Genomic DNA, 24,079 nt, shown 5'->3' with positions numbered 1-24,079 from the left:
CCAGAAACGCCTCTCTTGGACTCACTCAGTGCAAGGGAGGGAGAGACTGTGTTGCGTAGTGGTTAGAGTGCTGGGCTGGAGAGGCCCAGGTTCAAATCCACAGACTAACCTACCTCAAAAGGCTGTTGTGAGAATAAAATTGGGGTGAGGAGGAGGACTATGCATGCCCCCTTGGAGGTCCTTGGAGGAAAGGCAGCTAGGACGGGAGCCAATGAAATGATGTGAGGATTACCAAGATAATACAGTTATGTGCCACCCCATTCTCAAAGCAGTGAGAGGCTCTGGGAATTCCAGGTCCTTACCCAGAGTTTGGTTTCCTTGGGATGAAGGTCAGTGGAGACTGTGGAGTTTTTAACATATATGGTTTTACTTACACATTTATACAACTTGAGCATGGACGCGGGTGGCGCTGTGGGTTAAACCACAGAGCCTAGGACTTGCTGATCAGAAGGTTGGCGGTTCAAATCCCCGCAACGGGGTGAGCTCCCGTTGCTCGGTCCCAGCTCCTGCCATCCTAGCAGTTCAAAAGCAAGTCAAAGTACAAGTAGATAAATAGGTACTGCTCCAGCGGGAAGGTAAACAGCGTTTCTGTGCACTGCTCTGGTTTGCCAGAAGTGGCTTAGTCATGCTGGCCACATGACCCGGAAGATGTACGCTGGCTCCCTCGGCCAATAAAGCGAGATGAGCGCCGCAACCCCAGAGTCGGCCACGACTGGACCTAATGGTCAGGGGTCCCTTTACCTTTACAACTTGATCATAGGATGGGTGGGGGGGCTTACAGCATCAACACCCCAGGAGGTATTTCTTCTCCATTAGTCACAGCTTTGGTTCCAGCACAGAGCAAGCCGGTCCCTGTTTCTCCCCCCACAGCCAGGTGAGGTGGGGGGAGGGGAGGAGGAAAGGCCCACCCATGAGCCTGGAGGGCCTAATAATAATAATAATAATAATAATAATAATAATAATAATAATAATTTATACCATGCCCATCTGGCTGGGTTTCCCCAGCCACTCTGGGAGGCTTCCAGCAGAATATTAAAATACAATAATCTATTAAACATTAAAAGCTTCCCTAAACAGGGCTGCCTTCAGGTGTCTTCTAAAAGTCTGGTAGTTGTTGTTCTCTTTGACATCTGGTGGGAGGGTTTTCCACAGGGCGGGTGCAGCTCCTGCAACAAAGCTTCTTTGGATCAGGACCCTTGAGTGGACAGCGGAGGTCATTGCCTTCCAGAGAAACTTGTTCAGCAGTAGAATCCGCCATTAGATTTTAACTCACACCGGGTACGGGACCCCAAGAATTCATCCAGATAGACCCCTTCGGACAAACAATACAAATGAAATGGCTTTAGCCCTTTGCAAATGTAAAAAAAGTGTCATAAATGGCTAGCAGTTCCTGCTGGATCCTAAAGTTTGACTTGGTGGGGTCTGAATCCCAGATGCCTTGTCATCTCAGAAGCTCTTGAGATCTGCTAATCCTCTCCCCGTTTGACCAGGCACGGTGCTTCTTTGAGAGTGATGGATGGATAGATTGATTGGTTGCATCCCAAATATACATTGTGGGTTGTGTGCAGAAAGCAGGCTCCCCATTTTCCCACAAGTAAACGTTTCACGCCCTTGGCAAACCTAAGCTTGACATGTCTCCTGACCTTCAGTTTTTTGTCCACACCTGGCAGTCAAATAAAAGCCAAGTCTCCTTTGCCCACAGAAGTAAGGGAGGCAGCAGAAGTGGTCCAGCCAGCATCTCTGGGACCTATCACCTCCCCAAAGCAATAAGGTAAGATCTGAGTCTCTGGGTGGGCTGGTGAGCTAAAGTACCCCTGAACAACAGCCATCCAACCTCTCTTTAGAAACCTGCAAGGAAGGAGAGTTTGCCACCTGCAGCCAAAGACGCATCACCTTTTCCATTGCACCTTAAAAGCCAAAAAATCACAGCATCAGAGAGCTGGAAGAGAATCTTGTGGCTCAACGCAGGTTGTAACTGCGGCATCCATGACCGATTGCTCTCCAGCCTCTGCTCTATATTATTATTATTATTGTTTGTTGTTGTTTAGTTGTTTAGTCATGTCCGACTCTTCGTGACCCCCTGGACCAGAGCATGCCAGGCACTCCTGTCTTCCACTGCCTCCCACAGTTTGGTCAAACTCATGCTGGTAGCTTCGAGAACACTGTCCAACCATCTCGTCCTCCGTCGTCCCCTTCTCCTTGTGCCCTCCATCTTCCCCAACATCAGAGTCTTTTCCAGGGAGTCTTCTCTTCTCATGAGGTGGCCAAAGTCTTAGAGCCTCAGGTTCAGGATCTGTCCTTCCAGTGAGCTGATTTCCTTCAGAATGGAGAGGTTTGATCTTCTTGCAATCCATGGGACTCTCAAGAGTCTCCTCCAGCACCAGAATTCAAAAGCATCAATTCTTTGGCGATCAGCCTTCTTTATGGTCCAGCTCTCACCTCCTCCTCCTCTCCTTCTTCTTCTTCTTCTTCTTCTTCTTCTTCTTCTTCTTCTTCTTCTTCTTCTTCTTCTTCTTCTTCTTCTTCTTCTTCTTCTTTTATTATTATCATCATTATTCTGTCATGCAGTAAGAATGCCCAGGCTGCATAGGGTGGGAATTGGTATTGGGTAGAATCATAGAGAGTCCTCTAGTCCATCCCCTGCAATGCAGGAATCTCAGCTAAAGCATCCATGACAGGTGGGCATGCACAGAATGTTACTAGTCCCTCTGTGGTCTAAACCACGGAGCCTCTTGGGCTTGCCAATCGGAAGGTTGGTGGTTCGAATCCCCGCGACGGGGTGAGCTCCCGTTGCTCCGTCCCAGCTCCTGCCAGCCTAGCAGTTTGAAAGCACACCAGTGCAAGTACATCAATAGGTACCGCTCCGGCGGAAAGGTAAACAGGTTTCCGTGTGTTCTGGTTTCTGTCACGGTGTCCTGTTGAACCAGAAGTGGTTCAGTCATGCTGGCCACAGGACCCGGAAAGCTGTCTGGGGACGAACACTGGCTCCCTCAGCCTGAAAGCGAGATGAGTGCTGCAACCCCAGAATTGCCTTTGACTGGACTTTACCGTGTAATAATAATAATAATAATAATAATAATAATAATAATAATAATTTATTATTTATACCCCGCCCATCTGCCTGGGTTTCCCCAGCCACTTTGCGCGGCTTCCAACAGAATATTAAAATACAATAGTCTATTAAACATTAAAAGCTTCCCTAAACAGGGCTGCCTTCAGATGTCTTCTAAAAGTCTGGTAGTTGTTGTTGTCTTTGACATCCGGTGGGAGGGTGTTCCACAGGGCGGGTGCCACCACCGAGAAGGCCCTCTGCTTGGTTCCCTGTAACCTGGCTTCTTGCAGTGAGGGAACCGCCAGAAGGCCCTCGGAGCTGGACCTCAGTGTCTGGGCAGAACGATGGGGGTGGAGACGCTCCTTCAGGTATACTGGACAGAGGGGTCCTTTCCCTTCTTACCTTGTGAGTGAGTAGGCATTTCAGATTGTAGCAGGTTGAAGGCACTATTTGCCCCCGTGGACCTTCTGTTGCTGGTGTTCAGAAGCTGCAAGATCCTGCGGATTTTGACCATTGTCCTTTCTGTTGTGCCTCTTCCTTTCCCCCTAGGTTGCCCAACGGCTTCACCACAACGCAGAAGATGTTGAAGCTTTGTGTCCTGAGTGTCCTCCTTTGCCTTCTTGTCCCCTCGCAAGGGTCCACCCCAGGGACTGTAGTGAGGGTCAACCAAGAAGCCCTTGAGTATGGTGAGTGCCCTCTCCACAGGACCTTTCATCTCTTTAAGACCTGGACTCAACATTAGTGAATTTTTTGTATTCATGCAAGAATTAGCATGAATGACACAGCCCAGCCGACTCACGTTCCTGGATGCTTGTAGGTCCTTCGGTGCTCTGTGGTGCTATGCAGTCTATTCAGAACCTCTTCTGAATGGATTTCCCCCAAATTGATTTTTGAATTCTGAATTTATTGTTATTCACGTTTTATACTGTATTTTATGCTGTTTTTTGTTGTATCAATTAAGTGTTCTAAATTTGTTAGCTGCCCTGAGCCCATTTTTTGAACCGGGAAGGGCGGGGTATAAATAAAAATTTATTCTTATTCTTATTCTTCAGAGTAGACCTGTTGAAAGCAATGTGTGAAAGGCCGTGTAGTGTAGTGGTTGGACTAGGACCTGGGAGCAGAGGCGCTGTCTTGCACCCAAGATTGGGAGCTGGGGCTGGCATGTGGGGCACATGCGATGTCATGCATGCAACATGCATCACACATGTGATATCATGCGCACAACACACATCACATCACATTGGTTGAGGAGGCCAATCCTAGAGCCCAGTGTGGCGCAGCTTCCTCTCTCATGCTCAGGAGGAGCCAGCGAACAAACTGCTCTCCACGCAGCCTCTTCCACTCCCTGCCAGCAGATATTTAGGGGGACAGGGACTTCTCCACACCCAAGGAGTTGGCGCACCTGCCTGGGAGACATCAGGGTTCAAATCCCCACTTGGCCATGCCACTCCCTGGGGGGCCAGACACTGTCTCTCAGCCTAGCCAACCTCACAAGATTGTTGTGAGGATTAAATGGGGGGGGGGGAGGAGAACCAGGTCTGCCATGTTTGAGCTCCCTGGAGGAAAAGGTGAGATATAAATGCAATAATCATCCTCCACCAGGGCCAGGGCCTTTTCAGTGGTGGCTCCGACCTGGTGGAATGCTCTGTCCCATGAGACCAGGGCCCTGCAGGATTTAACCTCCTTCTGTCAGGCCTGTAAGACAGAGCTATTCCACCTGGCCTTTAATTTGAATTCAGCCTGATCTCCCCCCCCTTCCTTCCCTCCTCCTCCCCTTTTTTGAGACCCCACAGCTAATTCTCTCCAGCCTCCTTGCTGGCCCAAGTAGGACCAATTCAGCCAGCTAGCCCTGGGGATTATCTAATTGATTTTTTATTCTTATTCTTATTCATGTTTTTATACTGTATTTTATGCTGCTTTATAATTAAGTGTTTTAAAGTGTTTTAAATTTGTTGTTAGCTGCCCTGAGCCCAGTTTTTGAACCGGGAAGGGCGGGGTATAAATAAAATTTTATTATTATTATTATTATTATTATTATTATTATGGACCTAAGTTGCGCATGCCCATTAATTAGGGCTGCCATATTTCAAAAAGTGAAAATCCAGACACAAAAGTTGTTGAGCTCTTTTTTGGGGAAATTCGGCCACTTCTGAATGCCATATACTGTACCTGGATTTCCCCAGACATTTTCAACCCATTTTGAAAAATTCCAGCAGGACACATTTTTTGATGGGCAAATCCCAGATATGGAATGGAAAACAAGCGAGGGCCCAGACAAAGAAGAATTGCCACTTAAGCTGGCGGAATATGGGCAGCTTGCAGACTTAACATATAGAATAAGACAACAAGAAGAACATAACGTTTAGAGAAGATTGGGAAATGTTTATTGAATATATAGGGGGAAATTGTGTACACTTGAAAACACAGGCAGCATTAAGATAAACTCAACGGTGTAAATAAGTTTTGATGGATGCAATAATGGAATACTGATTGGTATAGTTTTTGTAAAATATGCAGGGATTTATGATATGTAAAATGAACCATGGAAAGAGAAGAAGGGAAGTTACTGATATTGCAAGGATGTTTAAATGAGTATTTAAAATTGCAAAACAGAAAATCTAGTAAGAATTATATAAAAAATGGCCCCTTCTCTTAATATCTCCACAGTCTGCCAGCAAGGGAAGCCATCCTTGCTGCGAGGTCTCATGGTCATCCAGATCCCAAATTTCATGAGCCCACGAACCATTATCGGATCACTTCTGAAGGTCGTGGGGTGAGTGATGTCTCTCGCAGGGGTTTCTGGAACCCAAGGAGGTGGTGGCCCAAAAAAGTTTAGGAACCACTGCATTTGAGTTTTGATGGTTATTTATTTTTTCCCTCCCCTCCCACTCCTTTTGCAGAATCCGAGTTTTGAACGCTCAGCTCCCTCATCTCTCCGTGAAGCTGATCCCAAGGACTGGCGTCCAGCTGTCCCTCAGTGCCCAGCTGCACATCCGAGGGAGCGTGTGAGTCACCTGCTTCTGGTTCGGAGTTCTATGGGGTGGTTAACTTAGGATACTAGCAGCCGCTATCAGACCCAGGTGTCAGGGCAGGTGCCGCAGGATCATGAGCTAGGTAATCTGGAAGGCCTGGATCTCCAGGTGGGTGAGAGGGCCTTGAAATACGTTTTAAAAAGTATTAAGAAGACCGCATGCAGTTTGCAAGCTTCAGCCCCTCAGAATGTGGCTGCAAATTGAAGCACAGACACTCTCTGGGAGATCTGCTCTCTTCCACTATTGAATACGAATACGGATACGGATACGGATACGGATACGGATACGGATACAGATATGGATACAGATAGGGATACAGATACGAATATTATATTATTTATACCCCACTCATCTGGCTGGGTTTCCCCAGCCACTCTGGGCGGCTCCCAACAGAATTTTAAAAACAGGATAAAAGATCAAACATTAAAAACGTCCCTGAACAGGGATGCTTTCAGATATCTTCTAAAAGTCAGATAGCTGTTTATTTCCTTGACATCTGGTGGGAGGGCGTTCCACAGGGTGGGCGCCACCACCGAGAAGTCCCTCTGCCTGGTTCCCTGTAACTTGGCTTCTCGTAGGGAGGGAACCGTCAGAAGGCCCTCGGAGCTGGACCTCAGTGTCCGGGCAGAATGATGGGGGTTCTCTGTCTCTCCTTCTCCTATTACTTTCTTGATCTTTCTTTCTTTCTTTCTTTCTTTCTTTCTTTCTTTCTTTCTTTCTTTCTTTCTTTCTTTCTTTCCTTCCTTCCTTCCTTCCTTCCTTCCTTCCTTCCTTCCTTCCTTCTTTCTTTCTTTCTTTCTTTCTTTCTTTCTTTCTTACAGAGTTTTAGGTGCAAGTGATGCAAAACAAGACTTTATGTTGAGTAAACTTTGATAGTAAACTTTGGAGTATGAAAGCTCCATGTTTGCCAACTTGGCATTTAATAAGAGGTTGAAAAATTCAATTGTGTAGGAGGTTTCAGAGGAGCAAATTCAATTCGGCTACAGAACTGTGGGCAGGTTACGCCAGCTCCCATGAGAGCAGCAAGCTATGCATTCCTTAGTCTTGGGGTGAACCGAGAGGCGCGAGCTCCCTGGGCAGCCAGCGCCCTCAACTGACCTTTCCCCTTGCCCCTTGGTGCAGCTTGATTGCTCCAGTGGAGCTGAAGGTGGGCTCCTCCATCCTGCTCGACGTCCGTGTTATGAGAAGCCCCCATGGATTCCCCATCCTGAGTGTCACGGCCTGCAAGTCCCTTCTGGGAGACGTGGACATCCTCCTGGGAGGTAGCAAGTGAGTAGTGGATACCTGTGCGCAGGTTGGGCTTGACTTGTGCTTTCTTGCAAGGGGGATGAAGTTTCACCTTAGCTAGATTTCGTTATCCTACCCTGAAAAAGAGAGTTTTGTTGAGCAGCCCGGGTCTGTTGCTAGATTCATCTCCTGCTAGCGAACTCTCATCACCTGAAGAACATCTGAAGAACATTTTTATGTAATCTGAAGAACGTTTTTATCTAATCCTCCTTGCTATGTCCCACTTGTCTTCCATCATGGAACCCAAGGTGGGAAGCAGATGGGTCCTCCAGCCCACCCCACAATTTTTTGGGATACAGACTCTTCTCCCTGGGAGAGAAATCTCTGCCCATAGATTTGCAGAGGGGGTGAGGGTGGTGGAAAAAAAGACAGGAGGTTCCCTAGGAAACAGTGGGGTGGGGAAAATGTCACCCACCAGCCAAGGATTCTATCTCTTTAAAGGTCATTTGTGGGGATGGTCTTTTGTCCCCCTCTACTGTGGATTGTATGGGACGCAGATGGCACTGTGGGTTAAACCACAGAGCCCAGGACTTGCCGATCAGAAGGTCGGTGGTTGGAATCCCCACCATGACGGGGTGAGCTCCCGTTGCTCGGTCCCTGCTGCTGCCAACCTAGCAGTTCGAAAGCACCTCAAAGTGCAAGTAGATCAATAGCTACCGCTCCAGCAGGAAGGTAAATGGCGTTTCCGAGCGCTGCTCTGGTTCGCCAGAAGCGGCTTAGTCATGCTGGCCACATGACCCGGAAGCTGTACGCCGGCTCCCTCGGCTAGTAAAGTGAGATGAGCGCCACAACCCCAGAGGCGGCCACAACTGGACCTAATGTTCAGGGGTCCCTTCACCTTTTTATTGTGGATTGTGGATGATCACCTCTTGGCTCTCTTCTAATGAAAAAAAAATATGCATATGAAAGTTGTATGCAAGAGAAAAATTGAAAGTGTTTGAACACTTGCTCTTTCTGATTCTTCTCCTCTGTGTCCTGCTCTCCAGTTTGCTGGGCTTCCTGAAACCCCTTCAGAACCACATCCGTGCTGTCTTGGTTGACAAGGTAAACTGCTTTGCTCATTCCTGTCCATCATGAGGCAATGCGAGGCAGTCATCTCAAGCAACTGAGTATCTTGGGTTCTGCAGGGTTGCTGTCGACAAAGTGCGTTGGGATGTGAGAGGCAGGACGCCTTGGACTTGCCTCTTCTCTTCCCTCCCCTCCCTCTCCCTAAAGACAGTAAGACATGGATGAAAGGGTAAAGTAATCAAAGATGTAGAAGGGTTGGGGGGAAAGCGAGTCAGTGGCTCTATGTACTGGCTCCACTGTACTGTGGAGAGTGTATTAACTTACGGTCTGTGTGTGTGGTATGGGAGTTGAACAGTCAGGGAAAAAACAATGCTGTCCAGGGTTGTAAAGACTGTGGAGAGAATAATTGGGTGCCCTCTTCCCACCTTGGATCAAATCTATGCTGAGAGGAGATAGGAGAGCCACAAGGTAGGGAGGCCGACCTGATAGCTGCACAGCGATCTGTTGAGGAAACTCTCGCGTGACAAGACAAAGAGCAAACCCCTTGCAGCTGACTCACTGACCCTCCTTCCCCACCCCTCACTTTCCCTTTCACACAGATGTGCCTGAGCCTCTCCAGCGTGGTCCTGGGACTGAATGCCAAGCTGGGCACTTTGGTTGGTAAGTTGCCGCACGAAGGGAGGAGCTTCTGGGTTACTCTGCCCGCCCATCCCATAAAACTCATAGCAGAACCGAGAGCTATCTGTGCACCACACATTGTGGAAACGCAGAGTAAAAAATATTCTATTATTTTCAATAACATCATCATCATCATCATCAACAACAACAATAATAAATTAAGAAGTGCGCCACCTCCTGATGGTGAAACAGCCATGCCATGCATTTCAATGCATTTAAATTGACAAGTGTGAATGCAAGGCCCATTACAAAATGCACCAGAGAAAGGACTTCTTCACAGCTTAGGACCCTTATATCTCCCGGTGTGCCCTGCAGAGGACCTTAAGGTCCATAAATAGCAGCACCCTAGAGATCCTGGGCCCTAAAGAAGTCAGGTTAGCCTCAACCAGAGCCAGGGCCTTTTCAGCACTGGCTCCGGCCTGGTGGAACGCTCTGTCTCATGAGACCAGGGCCCTGCAGGATCTGATTTCTTTCCGCAGGGCCTGAAAGACAGAGTTGTTCCACCTGGCTTTTGGCTTGGAATCAACTTGATCCCCTCCCCCTCTTTCCTTCTTCCTTCTGTGATGGAACTCCTATTTGGGGACTTCCCTGGCTTTTTTCTGGCTCATGTAGGACCAGTCTGAGTAGTTGGCCTTGGTGAAGATCTGACATTTTCATTCCACCAAAAGTTTTTGAGTTTCTGCTGAAATGAGGCTGCATTTTAATGTTGTATTTCAATCTTGTTTTTAAATTGTATTTCAATCAATTGTTTTATATCTGGTATTAGCCGCTCTGAGCCCGGTCTTGGCTGGGGAGGGCGGGGTATAAATATAATAATAATAATAATAATAATAATAATTATTATTATTCTGAAGTGCATAGTTAAACTATGGAGCTCCCTTCCACAGTAAGGGCTACTAGCCTAGATGGCTTTAAATGAGGACTGGGCAAATTCATGGAAGAGGGGAGGGCTATTGATGGCTACTAGGCAGGATGGCCTTACTCCACAGCTGGAGGTAGTGATGCTTCTGAATTCCAGGGGCTAGAAGCCACAGGAGGGGAGGATGCTCAAATCCTGTTCAGTTGCTGTGAGAACAGGATGCTGGACTAGATGGACCAAAGGCCTGATCCAGTGAGCTCTTTATATATCCTTAGAATTTCTCATGATGGCATCGGAAAATGCCAAAGATGAGAGGAAAGGTGAAGAAAGGGGGAACAGCCTGAGTCTTTTACATAACTTGCTTGCAAAGGGATTGGGCAGAAAACCAACTCAGGTGTGGAGACCTTGTTGATGCAAGGTAGAGCTCAGTTTACCTGTTGGAGGAGGAACGTCCTCTTTGCTCCGCTCCAGAGCCCAGTGTCGGTTTCTCTTGAGCCCCTCTGTCCTGTTGTGATCCCTCTTAATGGGAAAATTAAATATGCTTTAAGGGCCGTGTAAGGAGGAAGGTCAATATTGACCAGCACCTGCTCAGTCAACAGAAGATTACAAGAGCCACCTTCCTGCAACAAGGTCCTGGAGCTGAGCCAGCTGGGAAGATATTTCGGAGAATTGCAGTGGCCTGTGTGTTTATGTGTGTTCCTGGTGAATGTTAGGGAGCCTTGAAGGTTCCTTTTCTTTTGAATATCAGAGATATTTTGCTGAGAAAACAGCTGCAAGGTTCATTCCCTGACTGGCTCTCTGTTGGCCTACTGGCTTTGACCAGGTCCATACTGGTTCTCTTGTGAGATCTTGGGGCTGTGCGGTTTTGTGTGGGTTCTCATAGGCAGTTCCAACAGCAAGCCGACAGATCTGGGTCAAGGGCAGAGCTTCTCCATGTTCAGGATACCCACACAGCCCCATTGGGTAGATCTCATGCATCCCTTATAGAAGGTTCAACTTCAGTCCTCCATTCTGAGGCTGCTGAGATAGCAAAGACCACTGTAAGGCAGAGTAGAACCTAATTTGTTATCGACACAAAAATATGACGCTTCAGTGTGCAGGGTCAGCCCACTGAGCCGTCTAGTGGCTGTATGATTATAGTTCGATAACAAATTATTTTGCATCCTTTCTTATTTACCCAATTAGAGAGTGCAAGCTTGTAGGCAGGGATTATTCCCACCGTTAAAAAAAAACTTTATTGAAAATTGTCAAAACATTTGCCAAACACAACGTGTTGTCTCCCAAGACAAATGCATGTACAGATGTTACGTCTTGTATGCAGCCATCCATACAGCATCAAAACAAACTTTTCTATTACAGATTAAGCTCACAGCTCACAGGATAGGCTTCAGTCTAAAGCGTTCAGGTCATTTCTCCATAGCGGTGTACTTTTAAGTCTTACTCTTCTTACTCACAACATATTATACCCTGCTCTATATATAAAAAGGCCCTCAGAGTGGCTTATAAAAACCAGTACTAAGTCCTCGGTCCCTGACATCAAGCTCTAAAAAGGCACAACACACAAGGAAAGAGGAAGGTGCGAGAAGGAGGAAAAAGCAAATTCATGCAGAAGTTCTTAAAAGTTGCAGCTGATGCCCGTGGCAGTTCTTAGTGTCTTCACAGAATCATAGGACTTTGGAGTTGGGGGACCCCGAGGGTCATCTAGTCTAACCTGCTGCAATGCTGGATTCTTAAATTGCAATTTAACCTGTATTTTAAATTGGGTCCCCCCCCCTTCTCCCTCTCTTTTCCCCCTATTATGTTTTTACTGTGATTTTATTTTATTGGTGTTAGCCGCCCTGAGCCTGGCTCTGGCTGGGGAGGGCAGGATATAAATAAATAAATAAATAAATAAATAAATAAATAAATAAATAAATAAGAAAGAATTATTATTATTCCCTTGATAAAGAACAGTCCTGCCCTTGAATCACCCTCCAGATCAGACCCAGGAGCACAGGTAGTGGACAGGGTCCAGACCAGGGTGCAGGGCACCTTGTACAGTACTTGAATTGGAAGGTACTTCATTACGACGATTGATTTATGAATGATGATGAAACTGCAGAGCTAAAACTGCACACAGAGCCTTCGGTGTAACCCAATGTCCTTTTTGTGCCATCATTTTGCCCCCTGCAGGCCTGAATTCCATCAACCCCATGTCAAGCCTCCAGTACGCCATGATGGAAGATCCTGAGATCACCGAAGACTACATTGATTTGGATTTAAACGTAGGTTCCCTACACCCCACCCCAAGCCTGCAGGGCTCCCACTTAGCCTGGGAACCAGACCTCGCATGAACACTGATGTGCCATATAGCTCAGGAGCAGGACAGCTGCCCTGCATGTAGAAGGTCCCAGGAAGATCTCCAGTTAGGAGCAAGGAAGTCTTCTGCTAATGGGCATTGTAGACCTGCCTTCCCCAACCTGGTGCCCAGCAGATCTTTTGGACCACAAGACATATCTGACATAGCCAGCTGGACTCATAGTCCAAAATGACCGGAGGGGATCAGGTCGTAGAAGATGGATGGAAACAATATTGACGGATCCTCGGTTTGTCTTGCAGGATAACCTGGAAAATGATGACCAAAAGTCCAGATGTAGCATTATTATCAATTTACAACAGGGTAGAAGGTTCGCAGGCTATGAAGGACTTGGTCACAAATGTATTGACAGCTGCACAAATCATGATAGCCAGGAAGTGGAAGGAGCAAGCAGAATATAAAATGGAAGAATGGTACAAGGAGGTGTGGAATACAGCTATTAATGATAAATTAGTGTGGGCCATTAAGGTAAGACGGGGAATATGCAGGAGAGATGATTTTGAGGAGATATGGAGAGTGTTTGGAGAATTTGTACTGTTAAAACGGAAAGGGGTCAAACCATCGCAAGAGGTGCTGAAATTTTGGGAGGTTGGAAAGTTACAATGGAATGGTCTTGGTGGTGGGGTGCACAATTTTATTCTTATATATGTATGGTTATTGCTTTGTCAAAAGAAAAAGGAAGAAAATGAATAATCCCCTTGGCTAAGTTCTTGCACAGCTCTTACAACTCTGGCACATGTTGCCATACAACTCTGGTCCTCTCATTGGCTTGGTCTAGCAGAACTCTTATCATGTTCAGAGAATGGCAACCAAAATCACCCAGGGAATGGAGAAACTCTCCCATGAGGAAAGGTTGCAGCACTTGAGATTTCCCCCCCTTCAAGTTTAGTTTAGAGAAAAGGTGACTAAGAAGCAGGTTTGATGAGGCCCTAACTACTGAAGGTAAAATAAAGGTAAAGGGACCCCTGACCGTTAGGTCTAGTCATGGCCGACTCTGGGGTTGTGGCGCTCATCTCACTTTACTGGCCGAGGGAGCCGGTGTGCAGCTTCCGGGTCATGTGGCCAGCATGACTAAGCCGCTTCTGGCAAACCAGAGCAGTGCACGGAAATGCCGTTTACCTTCCCGCCGGAGCGGTACGTATTTATCTACTTGCACTTTGACGTGCTTTCAAACTGCTAGGTTGGCAGGAGCAGGGACCGAGCAATGGGAGCTCACCCCATCACGGGGATTCGAACCGTGACCTTCTGATCGGCAAGTCCTAGGCTCTGTGGTTTAACCCACAGCGCCACCCGCGTCCTGTACTGAAGGCAATGGGGCCCTTTATATGTCCAGCTGTCCTTTGTCAACAACAAATTGTCACTGTTTTTTGTGTTGAATATATGCTATATGGTAATTTATGGACCTAATAGGTATCTAAAGCCATTTGCACATGTTGCCCTGCAACCAGTCCATGCAGAATGTAGGCACCCTATAAATAGAAATGAGCAAACTAATGATATTTTAGGGAGCAGGCTAGCAGGCGGAGCCCATGACTTACATCATAGGAGCCTACACAACACAAAACACGGTTGCTGTATGTAGGTTTTATTTTATTAGTTTTTTAATCTTGTATTTTGGAAATGTTCGTTCATTTTCTTTCCTTTAAGTGTTTTTTGTTGCCCCCAAGAGAGTGGGGCCCTAAGCTAGAGCTTGTTTAGCTTATACATAAATCTGGCACTGTAAGAAGGGACATGATGGAAGCTCATTAAAAGCTCCCCCCCCCCTTTCATAACACAAGAACACCCAACGAAGCGGAACAAGATTCAAGACAGATAAATGGAATTCCTTCCATTGTGTAATTGTGGAACTCATTGCCACAGGAGGTCATGATGAACCCAGATGGCTTCGAAAGAGGATCGGGCAAATCCATGGAGGAGAATAAGGCTACTAGGACTATTAGCCAGGATGGAAATGTTTCTGCGTACCAGTCGTTGGAAAACGCAGGAAGGGAGATGGCACTTAATTCTCTCTGTCTCTTTCCAAATCTCCGCAGGCTGTCATTGCGCTGATGGGGAAGCCAGTCGACTTCGAACCTGCCGGCCCTCTGCCCCCTTTCTCTCTGCCACCCCCAGAGACGGTTTCCGACGACTCCATGGTGAACATGGGCCTCTCGGAGAATCTCTTTGCCAGCCTTTTCGCCAGCCTGGAGCAATCGGGAGCCCTGAACCTCCAAATCGGAGGCCAGTCGGTCAGTAGAGGGAGTGTTATTTGTGCGTAGTGAATGCCACCCTAAGCCGAGGCGAGCCCAAACCTGTTTATTTATTTCCCAACATTTATACCCTCCTTGATTGCAATACACACGCACTCACACTCAAAGTGGTTTATGGAAAATATAAAACAATGGAATCGCCAATGAGAAGAAGTCACAGCAATAATTTAATTATTTAAATACCCTTTATTCATTAAAAAAAATATTTGCCTACTGCTGTGTGATTTAAAAAAAATCTATCAAAGCAGTTTTTTGTTGTTGTTGTTGTTGTTGATGATGATGTTTATTTAAATCCCTCCTTTTCCCCTGTCAAGGACTCAAAGTGGCTTACAGATAAAATAGAAACTGCTAAACACAGGAAAACAATATTTAAGAAGGAATTAAACACCACACACACACACACACACACACACACACACACACACACACACGTTTAAACTTCCATGTATGTTTGTGTGTGTGTGTGTGTGTATCTACACACTATTCTAAAAGAAAAAAAAGTGTTTGGAGATAATGCAGAAATGAATCATAGAATAGAATCATAGAATCATAGAGTTGGAAGAGACCACAAGGGCCATCGAGTCCAACCCCCTGCCAAGCAGGAAACACCATCAGAGCACTCCTGACATATGGTTGTCAAGCCTCTGCTTAAAGACCTCCAAAGCAGGAGACTCCACCACACTCCTTGGCAGCAAATTCCACTGCTGAACAGCTCTTACTGTCAGGAAGTTCTTCCTAATGTTTAGGTGGAATCTTCTTTCTTGTAGTTTGGCTCCATTGCTCCGTGTCCGCTTCTCTGGAGCAGCAGAAAACAACCTTTCTCCCTCCTCTATGTGTCATCCTTTTATATATTTGAACATGGCTATCATATCACCCCAATGGGACAGACTTCTGGAAACAGACAAACCTGGAATGCCCTGGACTCTCAGGGCAGGGGGACAGAGGAGAGACCCAAGCTGTTCCTATGGCCCGAGACTGAGAATTCTTTGCTTCTTTTCAGAGCCACCTCACCACCTCCATGCTGGAGCCGGCCATCCCCTCGGTAAGTGATGCCCAGGAACCGATGCAGGCCTGGCGAACCCTTTATTTGATCTGAGAGGTATTTTAGCTGGGTGGAAGGATGTCAGGGGCCGCATTCCAGTAGTGGGTGGGGCCAAACCCACTCGCAATAACACCCCTCTTTCTCTCTCTCTCCACCACACACCTTTTCTGTGGAGAGCCTGAATTGCTGTGGTTAAAAGAGCATTTTTTTGCACAAAAAGCTCTGCAAAAGAAAAAGGAAAAAAAAAGGGGAGGGGAAAAGAGTGCTCAGATGTGGAGTTTTATAGTTTTTAAGAGCAGGCCAAATGGTAAGTTGGAATAAGTCCTTAAGGGAGTCTGAGGGAGAAGGTAGAGGCAGTGGTGTAGCAGGGGTTGCCAGTGCCCAGGGACCATAGCTGTCAACTTTTCCCTTTTCTTGCGAGGGATCCTATTCAGAATAAGGGAATTTCCCTTTAAAAAAGGGAAATGTTGACAGCTATGCCAGGGACGGGGTACGCATGTGCCTGCAAATCCGCGTCACCCAGGAGATTGCAGCTGCAGAGATAAGAAAAGAAGAAGAAGAGTTTGGATTTGATATCCCTCTTTATCACTACCTGAAGGAGTCTCAAAGCAGCTAACAATCTCCTTTTCCCCTTCCTCCCCCATAACAAACACTCTGTGAGGTGAGTGGGGCTGAGAGACTTCAAAGAAGTGCGACTGGCCCAAGGTCACCCAGCAGCTGCATGGGGAGCAGCAGGGAATCGAACCCGGTTCCCCAGATTACGAGTCTATCGCTCTTAACCACTACACCACACTGGCTCCCAGTGGAAGAGTTGTTCCATTGTCTGGAGAGGTCACTTTCTGGTTCGCATGGAGAAGCCATTTTCAACGGAGCCCAGCGACGGAAGCGTGCAGCTGTATTGAGGCAGCGCCGGGTGTTGACATTTTGCGCCTCTAACAATTTTGCGCCCGGAGTAACCGCCCCTTGTGGTTCCCCCCACTACGTCATTGGGTAGAGCGTCTCTGCCAGGGCTAAAGGGGCCTAATTCAGCATAAGGCAGCTTCGGGTGTGCGAAGGGCCACAACAATGCAAATAACACCCCCCTCCTTCCATTCCCACTATAGATCTCAAAGCGTTACCCCCAGGCTGTTGCCTTGATGCTCAACGTGGTGGTCAGCAAGCTCCCCATCATCAGCTTCCATGAGGGCGCAGCGATCCTGCGCCTCAGTCCCGTCATCCAGGTGGGCGTGGCTGAATCTGGATCTTTCCAACAGTCGCAGGCACTCTTCACCTTGGGCGTGGTGAGTAAAAGCAGCTAGCCTTTGTTTCCTTGTTCTCCTGCCTTGGCGACTTGCAGCTCTCAGGGAGATGACGGCTGGCTCAGCAAGAAGGTTGGATGTCGAAGCTCTTCCTGGACACCAGCCGTTGTGCTGGGCTCCATCTGAATGCAGCTGGGACGAATCTCACAGTGTAAATGCACATCTTTGTGTGAACCGCCATCTACAATGGTTGTACATCCATATGCATCTCCTAAGAGATCATCTCACCTCATATATCCCTGCGCTGCAGCTATGCTCCTCAGATGAGAGCACTGCTGAGACCACCATGTGACCTAGGGATGTGCTTAGAACCTGGGCTTTTAGTGTTGCAGCTCCAGCCCTCTGGAACGAGTTGCCAGCTCAAATAAGACAAATGTGTAGCACATTGATATTTTATGCATTGTCCTCTTGAAAATCAAGCAAGCGATGCATTGAAGAAGAAGTCTCCTCTTGAAATCTGACCTGGTCATTTTAGGGAAAATTAATTGTACTATTGTAGAAACGGGGCTATTTCTTTTAGTTTACCAAGTCTGCAATTTTTATTTGCAGTCTGCTATCTGTATTTTACCTTACTACCCGACTCTTTGGCAGCTTTCAGTTGTCAAGTGGTTTATAAATATTTGCACTTGTCCATCGACACTCTGGAGACTGAGTGTGCCTGCCCATGTAGGATTTTAAAATATAGGATTTCTGCTCTCAGTGGGCAATGGGTTGGGCGAGCTGTGGGTGGGTCAGGGAGCTGAAGCAAGCTGCACAGGTGGGGGGGGGGTGTGTGTGCGGCAGGTTGGGTGAGGTGTAAAAGGAAGAGGGTTGGCAGTGGGTGGGGTGGGTTCGGCAGGGTGTGGGGTGTGTGTGTGACAAGCAACACAATCACAGCTGGCAGCTCCTATTATTGCAACAGTTGTGCCTTGGTTGTGGAACGCCTTGGTACTCGTACGTTTTGGCTCCCGAACTTTCAAAACCCGGAAGTGAGTGTTCAGCTTTTTGAACTTTTTTTGGAAGCCCAACGTCCGATGCGGCTTCCGCTATTGTTTCCGGTGCGCCTGCGCAATCGGAAGCCAATCAGAAGCTGCGCCTTGATTTCGGAATTCGAACGGACTTCCTGAACGCATCCTGTTCAAAAACCAAGGTACGACTGTACAGTCATACCTCGGGTTGAAGTTGCTTCAGGTTGAGCACTTTCGGGTTGCGCTCTGTGGTGACCTGGAAGTAACGGAACGCGTTACTTCCGGGTTTCGCCACTCGCGCATGCACAGACGGTCAAAATGATGTCATGCGCATGTGCGGAAGCAGCAAATCGCGACCCATGCATGCACAGATGCGCAGTCGCCAGTTGCGTTCGCTTCAGGATGCGAAGGGGGCTCCAGAACGGATCCCGTTCGCATCCTGAGGTACCACTGTATATTACTATTACTATTACCATTACTATTACTATTGCTATTACTATTAAAATTTGAATACCACCCTTCATTTGAAGATCATAGCATGGTTCACAACATAAAAGTATTATAAACAAACAAGGAAACAAACAAACAAACAAACAAACGAAGGATAGAGCCTTTGTAGCTTTCTCTCATGAAAACGATCCCTCCCCGGTCTTCTGTTTGCAGGACCTGACCTTAGCTGTCAAGCTGGATGTCACCATTACAAGTCTCCATCTGACAGTTGCCGTCCATGGGTGAGTTCAGCCAGACATTTTACTTTCCTTTTTTATTATTATATAATAATATTTATTCCTTTTACAACAATTTAAACACTTACAAAAAAAAAACCCCAAAGAAAAAACAGTACATTAAAATACAAAAACACTACATAGAAATTAACAAAACAAAACGAAAACAACTTAAAAACACATCAAAAAAGAAAAAAAGAAAAAACTTCCAATATCTTATCTTTCTTTCACATATTTCCACGGCCTCCTCACACCTCCCTTTTTGTATTCCACTTCTATTAATTATTTCAGCAATTCCTTTCCATCTTCCCCTGTTTTCTATCCTATAATTATCTTAACACATTTTAACCTTATTTTCCTTTAATACTCTATTAATCTATTTATACTTAATTCCGTATAACATTTCTACTGAAGGCATATAACTTCATTCCAACAGACATTTTACTTTCCTTACCATTTTACTTCCTGCCTCACCCCCCACCCCGCCTGATGAGGGTCAACTGTTTTCTGCTTTCATTGTGGCGAAGGATGAAAGGGACACTCCAGTCCACGTCCTTTCCTGATGGACGTGAGTGTCCAGTTCAGTGGTGCAGCTGATGCCATCATGGCTCATGTCGTTCTGCTTTGTCTTGCAGAGATGTTGGTCTGGAGGTGGAGTCTTCCAGCGTGGAGATAACAGAGGTACGCCACCCGCCGTTTGCCTTCCTTGCTGCGCTCCATGGACGTAGCCAGGATTTTTGCTTGGGGGGGATTTAGCTGGGGTGGTGGTGGTTTGCTGTGTATTTTACGCCCATGTTGTGCTCCCAAGTGGGTCCAATAGATGTTCTGAGCCTGTTTAGGCCATGTCTTCTGCAGCATCCCAAGACTCTAGGGGACTCTGGGTGCCTGAGCACCCACAAAAAAAATTGTTGTGGGTGCTCAGCTCCCACACCGCAGGGTCCCTGACGCAACCTCTGAGGTTCTACAGCAGGGGTCAGCAAAATTTTCTCTGGCCGGCTTTCAACAAAATATTAAAATACAGTAATGCACCAAACATTAAAAGCTTCCCTAAACAGGGCTGCCTTCAGATGTCTTCTAAAAGTCTGGTAGTTGTTGTTCTCTTTGACATCTGGTGGGATTCCAGATGTGTAAAAGTTGTGTAAAAGCCCCAGGTCTGACCCTTAGAGTCATCTCTAACTTTTGGCCTCTCCTATTGTATGTTGATCCTCTGTTGTTTCACCAGTAATGAATCATAGCCTCTCTGTAGAGAGTTGTTTCATTCTTACTCTATGTGCACGTGTATCCAGGGGTCAGGCAGCCCAAACCTCCCTTGCTTATGGGGGAAGGACCACAGGGCAGTGGGTGGCACACCCGTTTTGCTTGCAAGAAGTCACAGGTTCACTTCCTGGCAGAATAATAATAATAATAATAACAATAATAATAATAATAATAATAATAATAATAATAATAATAATAATTTATACCCCACCCATCTGGCTGGGTTTCCCCAGCCACTCTGGGTGGCTCCCAACAGAATATTAAAAACGCAATACAGCATTAAACATTAAAAGCTTCCCTAAACAGGGCTGCCTTCAGATGTCTTTTAAAAGTAAGATAGATGTTTATTTCCTTGACATCTGCTGGGAGGGTGTTCCACAGGATGGGCACCACTACCGAGAAGGCCCTCTGTCTGGTTCTCTGTAACCTCACTTCTCGCAGGGAGGGAACCGCCAGAAGGCCCTCGGAGCTGGACCTCAGTCTCCGGGCTGGACAACAGCATCTGCTGGTAGGGCTGTGAAGGAGCCATGAGTCTACAACCCTGGGGAGTCGCTGCAAGACATGGAAGAATCTGTCCATTTCGGCTGCTACGGTTTCTCTTTCTTCCATTCTTAAATTCAGTTCTCCACATTTTGCAGCAATTTGTGATGTTTCATAAAGTGAAACTTCTCTAGCGTCTTAGTGCAAATTTTGCCTAATAAACACATTTGTATATGCAGTTTTGACTAAAGAGGCATTTTTTGCAAGCAATTTCCCCACATGCAATGTATTTTTTTGCCTCTTATATCTTCATTTTCATGCACTCTTCCCCTTCAGCACATGCATTCTTGTAAACGTTGGTTGCTTTGAGAACTGCATTGCAAAATTCAGGCGAGTGCGGATTTCAAAGCTTAGTCCCGTGTATCGTTCTGCCTATTGTTTCTGAACGTGTGAATTGGACAGAATAGACTTTCGGTGCTTCGTCAATCAAATTTCTTCCCCATCCCTTGTTGCTGTCAGTCAGAGCAGATGAAATTGTGCTAGGAAGACCGGTGGTCTAACTCTGCGTAAGGGAGCTTGCTTTGCTCCTCTGTGATCACTCATGTCAAGATCTGGGACCAACCCATTGCCTTTTCTCCCCTGGCAGATCTCCTATTTGAGACGTGTGGTCCTCTCTGAATTTCAGGATGCTTTCCTGGCTCAAGTGAACGGTAATGCAGGCAAATCGCTTCAACAGCAGCTCCACTGAGATCCTAGGAGCTCAGCACCTAGAGCAGGGGTCTGCAACCCGCGGCTCCGGAGCCGCATGTGGCTCTTTTACGCCTTTCCTGCGGCTCCGGGGCGGATACTAGCGAGGGGAGGAGGCGCATTGTGCGCCCCAACACTCCCCACTGTGGTGGGCGCTGTACTGGCTGTGACGTCGCATGGGGGCGGTGCGTGTGTTAGTCACGCACCGTCCCGACGTCACCTTCCCGCCCGGCCGCTACATTGTAAGGGGCATGTACGCTGGTCACTGCATTGAAAGGGGGCATGTACGCTGGTCACTGTTTTGAAGGGGAGTGAAGAACACACACACACAAAAAGGTAACTTGTTAATTTAACGTTTATTTCTATGGGGAGGAGTAATTCTGAGGGGTCAAACAAAGAAATAATAAAAAAGTGACAAAAAAGTTATTTTTATAATGCGGCTCCCAGTTTTTTTTTTCTTCGGAAACGGGTCCAAGTGGCTCTTTTTGTCTTAAAGGTTGCAGACCCCTGACCTAGAGGGAGGGGGGCTGTATGAAGAACATGGGCCCATGCCCCACAGTTGTCCCATCAAGTTGGGGGTGTTGACCGTCTTGTCGTTTTCGCTTTGCAGCTGCTCTGAGAGTGGGGATCTCTCTTCCCAAGCTCAACAACGTCCAGTACATCGAGCCCGAGATCGAGATTCATGAGGTGAGACTCCTTGGGCTGCGCTGCCTCCGTCCTTTCCTTCAGCCCCACTTATTTAGCTAAGACTGACCTGCCTGAGGGTTTCCCCACAACAGGCATCTGGTTGGCTACTGTGAGAACAGGAGGCGGGACTAGATTCTGGGCCCATTGGCCTGGTGCAGCTGATGTTCTTCTGAGTGGTCCATGATGAACACAAGAGCTGAAGATGCTCAAGGTCTTCTCCTTAAACTCTGAGCATAACTGAGGTCAGATTGACCCACCTTTGGAAAACATGGGAGCCTGTCCATAGCAGTAGCAATAATAATAATAATTTATTATTTATACCCCGCCCATCTGGCTGAGTTTCCCCAGCCTCTCTGGGCAGCTCCCAATCGAGTGTTAAATACAATACAGCATTAAATATCAAAAACTTCCCAAAAAAGGGCTGCCTTCAGATGTCTTTTAAAAATAAGATAGCTGCTTGTTTCCTTCACATCTGTAAGGGAGGGCGTTCCACAGGGCAGGCGCCACTACCGTGAAGGCCCTCTGTCTGGTTTCCTGATACATAACTTCTGGCAATGAGGGAACTGCCAGAAGGCCCTCAGAGCTGGACCTCAGTGTCCAGGCAGAACGATGGGGGTGGAGACGCTCCTTCAGGTATACTGGACCAAGGCCGTTTAGGGCTTTAAAGGTCAGCACCAACACTTAGAATTGTGCTTGCAAATGTACTGGGAGCCAATGCAGATCTCTCAGGATCTGTGTTATGTGGTTTTGGCAGCCGCTCCCAGTCACCAGTCTAGCTGCCACATTCTGGATTACGTAATTGCAGTTTCCAGGTCACCTTCAAAGGTAGCCCCACGCAGAGCGCATTGCAGTGGTCCAAGCAGGAGATAACCAGAGCATGCACCAGTCTGGCGAGAAAGTTTGTGGGCAGGGAGGGTCTCATCCTGCGTACCAGATGGAGCTGATAAACAGCAGCCCTGGACACAGAATTGACCTGCGCCTCCATGGACAGCTGTGAGTCCAGAATGACTCCCAGGCTACACACCTGGTCCTTCAGGGGCACAGTTACCCCATTCAGGACCAGGGAGTCCTCCACACCTGCCCGCTTCCTGTCCCCCCCCTCCTGTCTGGGCAGAACGATGGGGGTGGAGACGCTCCTTCAGGTATACAGGACCGAGGCCGTTTAGGGCTTTAAAAGTCAGCACCAACACTTTGAATTGTGTTCGGAAACATACTGGGAGCCAAATGTTGTTGGACCACATACGACTCCCATCATTGCTGCCCCTTGGCCATGCTGGTTGGGCCGATGGGATTTGGAGTGCAACGCCATCTGAAGGGGCACTGCGTTGGCTCCTGAGTGCATCTTGCACCCAGTCTCCTGAGCCCCAGAAATAAACTGCGTCTGTGTAGGATAATTTGAACACCTTTCCAGGGGCGCGGACGTATAAAAAATATTGGGGGGGCCCAGGAAAGCTCATGAATAATAAATAAGCTCATGAATATGCAGATAAAGTGGCGCCGCCTCCTCGTGAGCGAATAGGGGAGAGCGTGCTGCGCCTATTAATCAGCTCCGAAGGAAATTGGGTGGAGCTTTTGCTCGGGAGGGAGGGCAGGAGGCATGCAGCCCGACCCTGTGCATTTTGGGCTTGGGGAGGGGCGGTGGTGGCGCTCTGCTGGAGGGGCGCCCGAGATTTTTGGGGGGGCAGAGCCCCCCCAAACGAATTTTTGAGGGGGCTCGGGCCCCCTCAGGCCCCATGGAGTCGGCGCCTATGCACCTTTCCATATTGTTCCTCTACCCAAGATCCCTCTAGCAGCATGTATTGACTCTCCCCTTGCCTTTTAACTTACAGGGTTATGCTCAGGTCAACTGTGACCTTGACTACCAGCCCTGAGCTGAAAAGAAGAGCACAGAGGCAGCCAAGTCCTCCTCTGCAAGGCACATTTATCTCTGCTCTTTGCACCTGCAAATCCTTTCGCTTAAGAATGAAGGAGAGTCTACCTTTCTTTGCTGCATGACACAGAAGAAACACACCTGCTGGTTTGGCAGCAGGCGATGAACAGGGATGTGATCTGGAACTCAGAAATAAGGCCTGCCTATTTAAAGGAAACTTACTTCCCAGTAACGCACGGGTTCATGCATTCATTAGGTGTTCTGCTTTCTCATTTCTTTTCCTGTAAATGTTGTTGAGTGAAATAAATACGATGGGCAGCAATAGAGCCAAAGCAAAGTGTGTTGATTTCAATGGATTCTTAACTTTTCCTGAGGAAATCAATGGGATTTGCAAGTGCTGAAATGCAACTGGATCGTGTCCATCATTTTGCCTCACTAAAATACTCTTTCTGATCTCAATTGGTTGGGGTGTTGCAGCCGTTTTCAGAATGAAATAGGCAACCAT

General features: G+C 47.3%; 2 protein-coding genes across 2 annotated transcripts in view; both read left to right on the top strand.

The window, feature by feature from the left end:
• Positions 1–24,079, top strand: part of CCM2L (CCM2 like scaffold protein) — an 881,881-nt gene that overhangs the window by 638,271 nt on the left and 219,531 nt on the right. The window lies entirely within an intron of this gene.
• Positions 1,688–23,911, top strand: BPIFB2 (BPI fold containing family B member 2). The gene is made up of 16 exons (XM_083507582.1): positions 1,688–1,771; positions 3,602–3,738; positions 5,720–5,825; positions 5,953–6,057; positions 7,207–7,353; positions 8,358–8,415; positions 8,979–9,039; positions 12,089–12,180; positions 14,306–14,500; positions 15,522–15,563; positions 16,667–16,843; positions 18,472–18,539; positions 19,169–19,214; positions 20,917–20,980; positions 21,628–21,704; positions 23,534–23,911. The coding sequence occupies exons 2-16, from the start codon at positions 3,633–3,635 to the stop codon at positions 23,573–23,575; spliced, it is 1,386 nt and encodes a 461-aa protein (XP_083363708.1). The 5' UTR covers positions 1,688–1,771; positions 3,602–3,632; the 3' UTR covers positions 23,576–23,911.

The sequence above is a fragment of the Podarcis liolepis genome (assembly GCF_965112155.1).
Source record: "Podarcis liolepis genome assembly, chromosome: 6".
NCBI lineage: Eukaryota > Metazoa > Chordata > Lepidosauria > Squamata > Lacertidae > Podarcis > Podarcis liolepis.
Note: the sequence above shows the minus strand (reverse complement) of the source record. Positions and strands in the feature narration are given on the sequence as shown.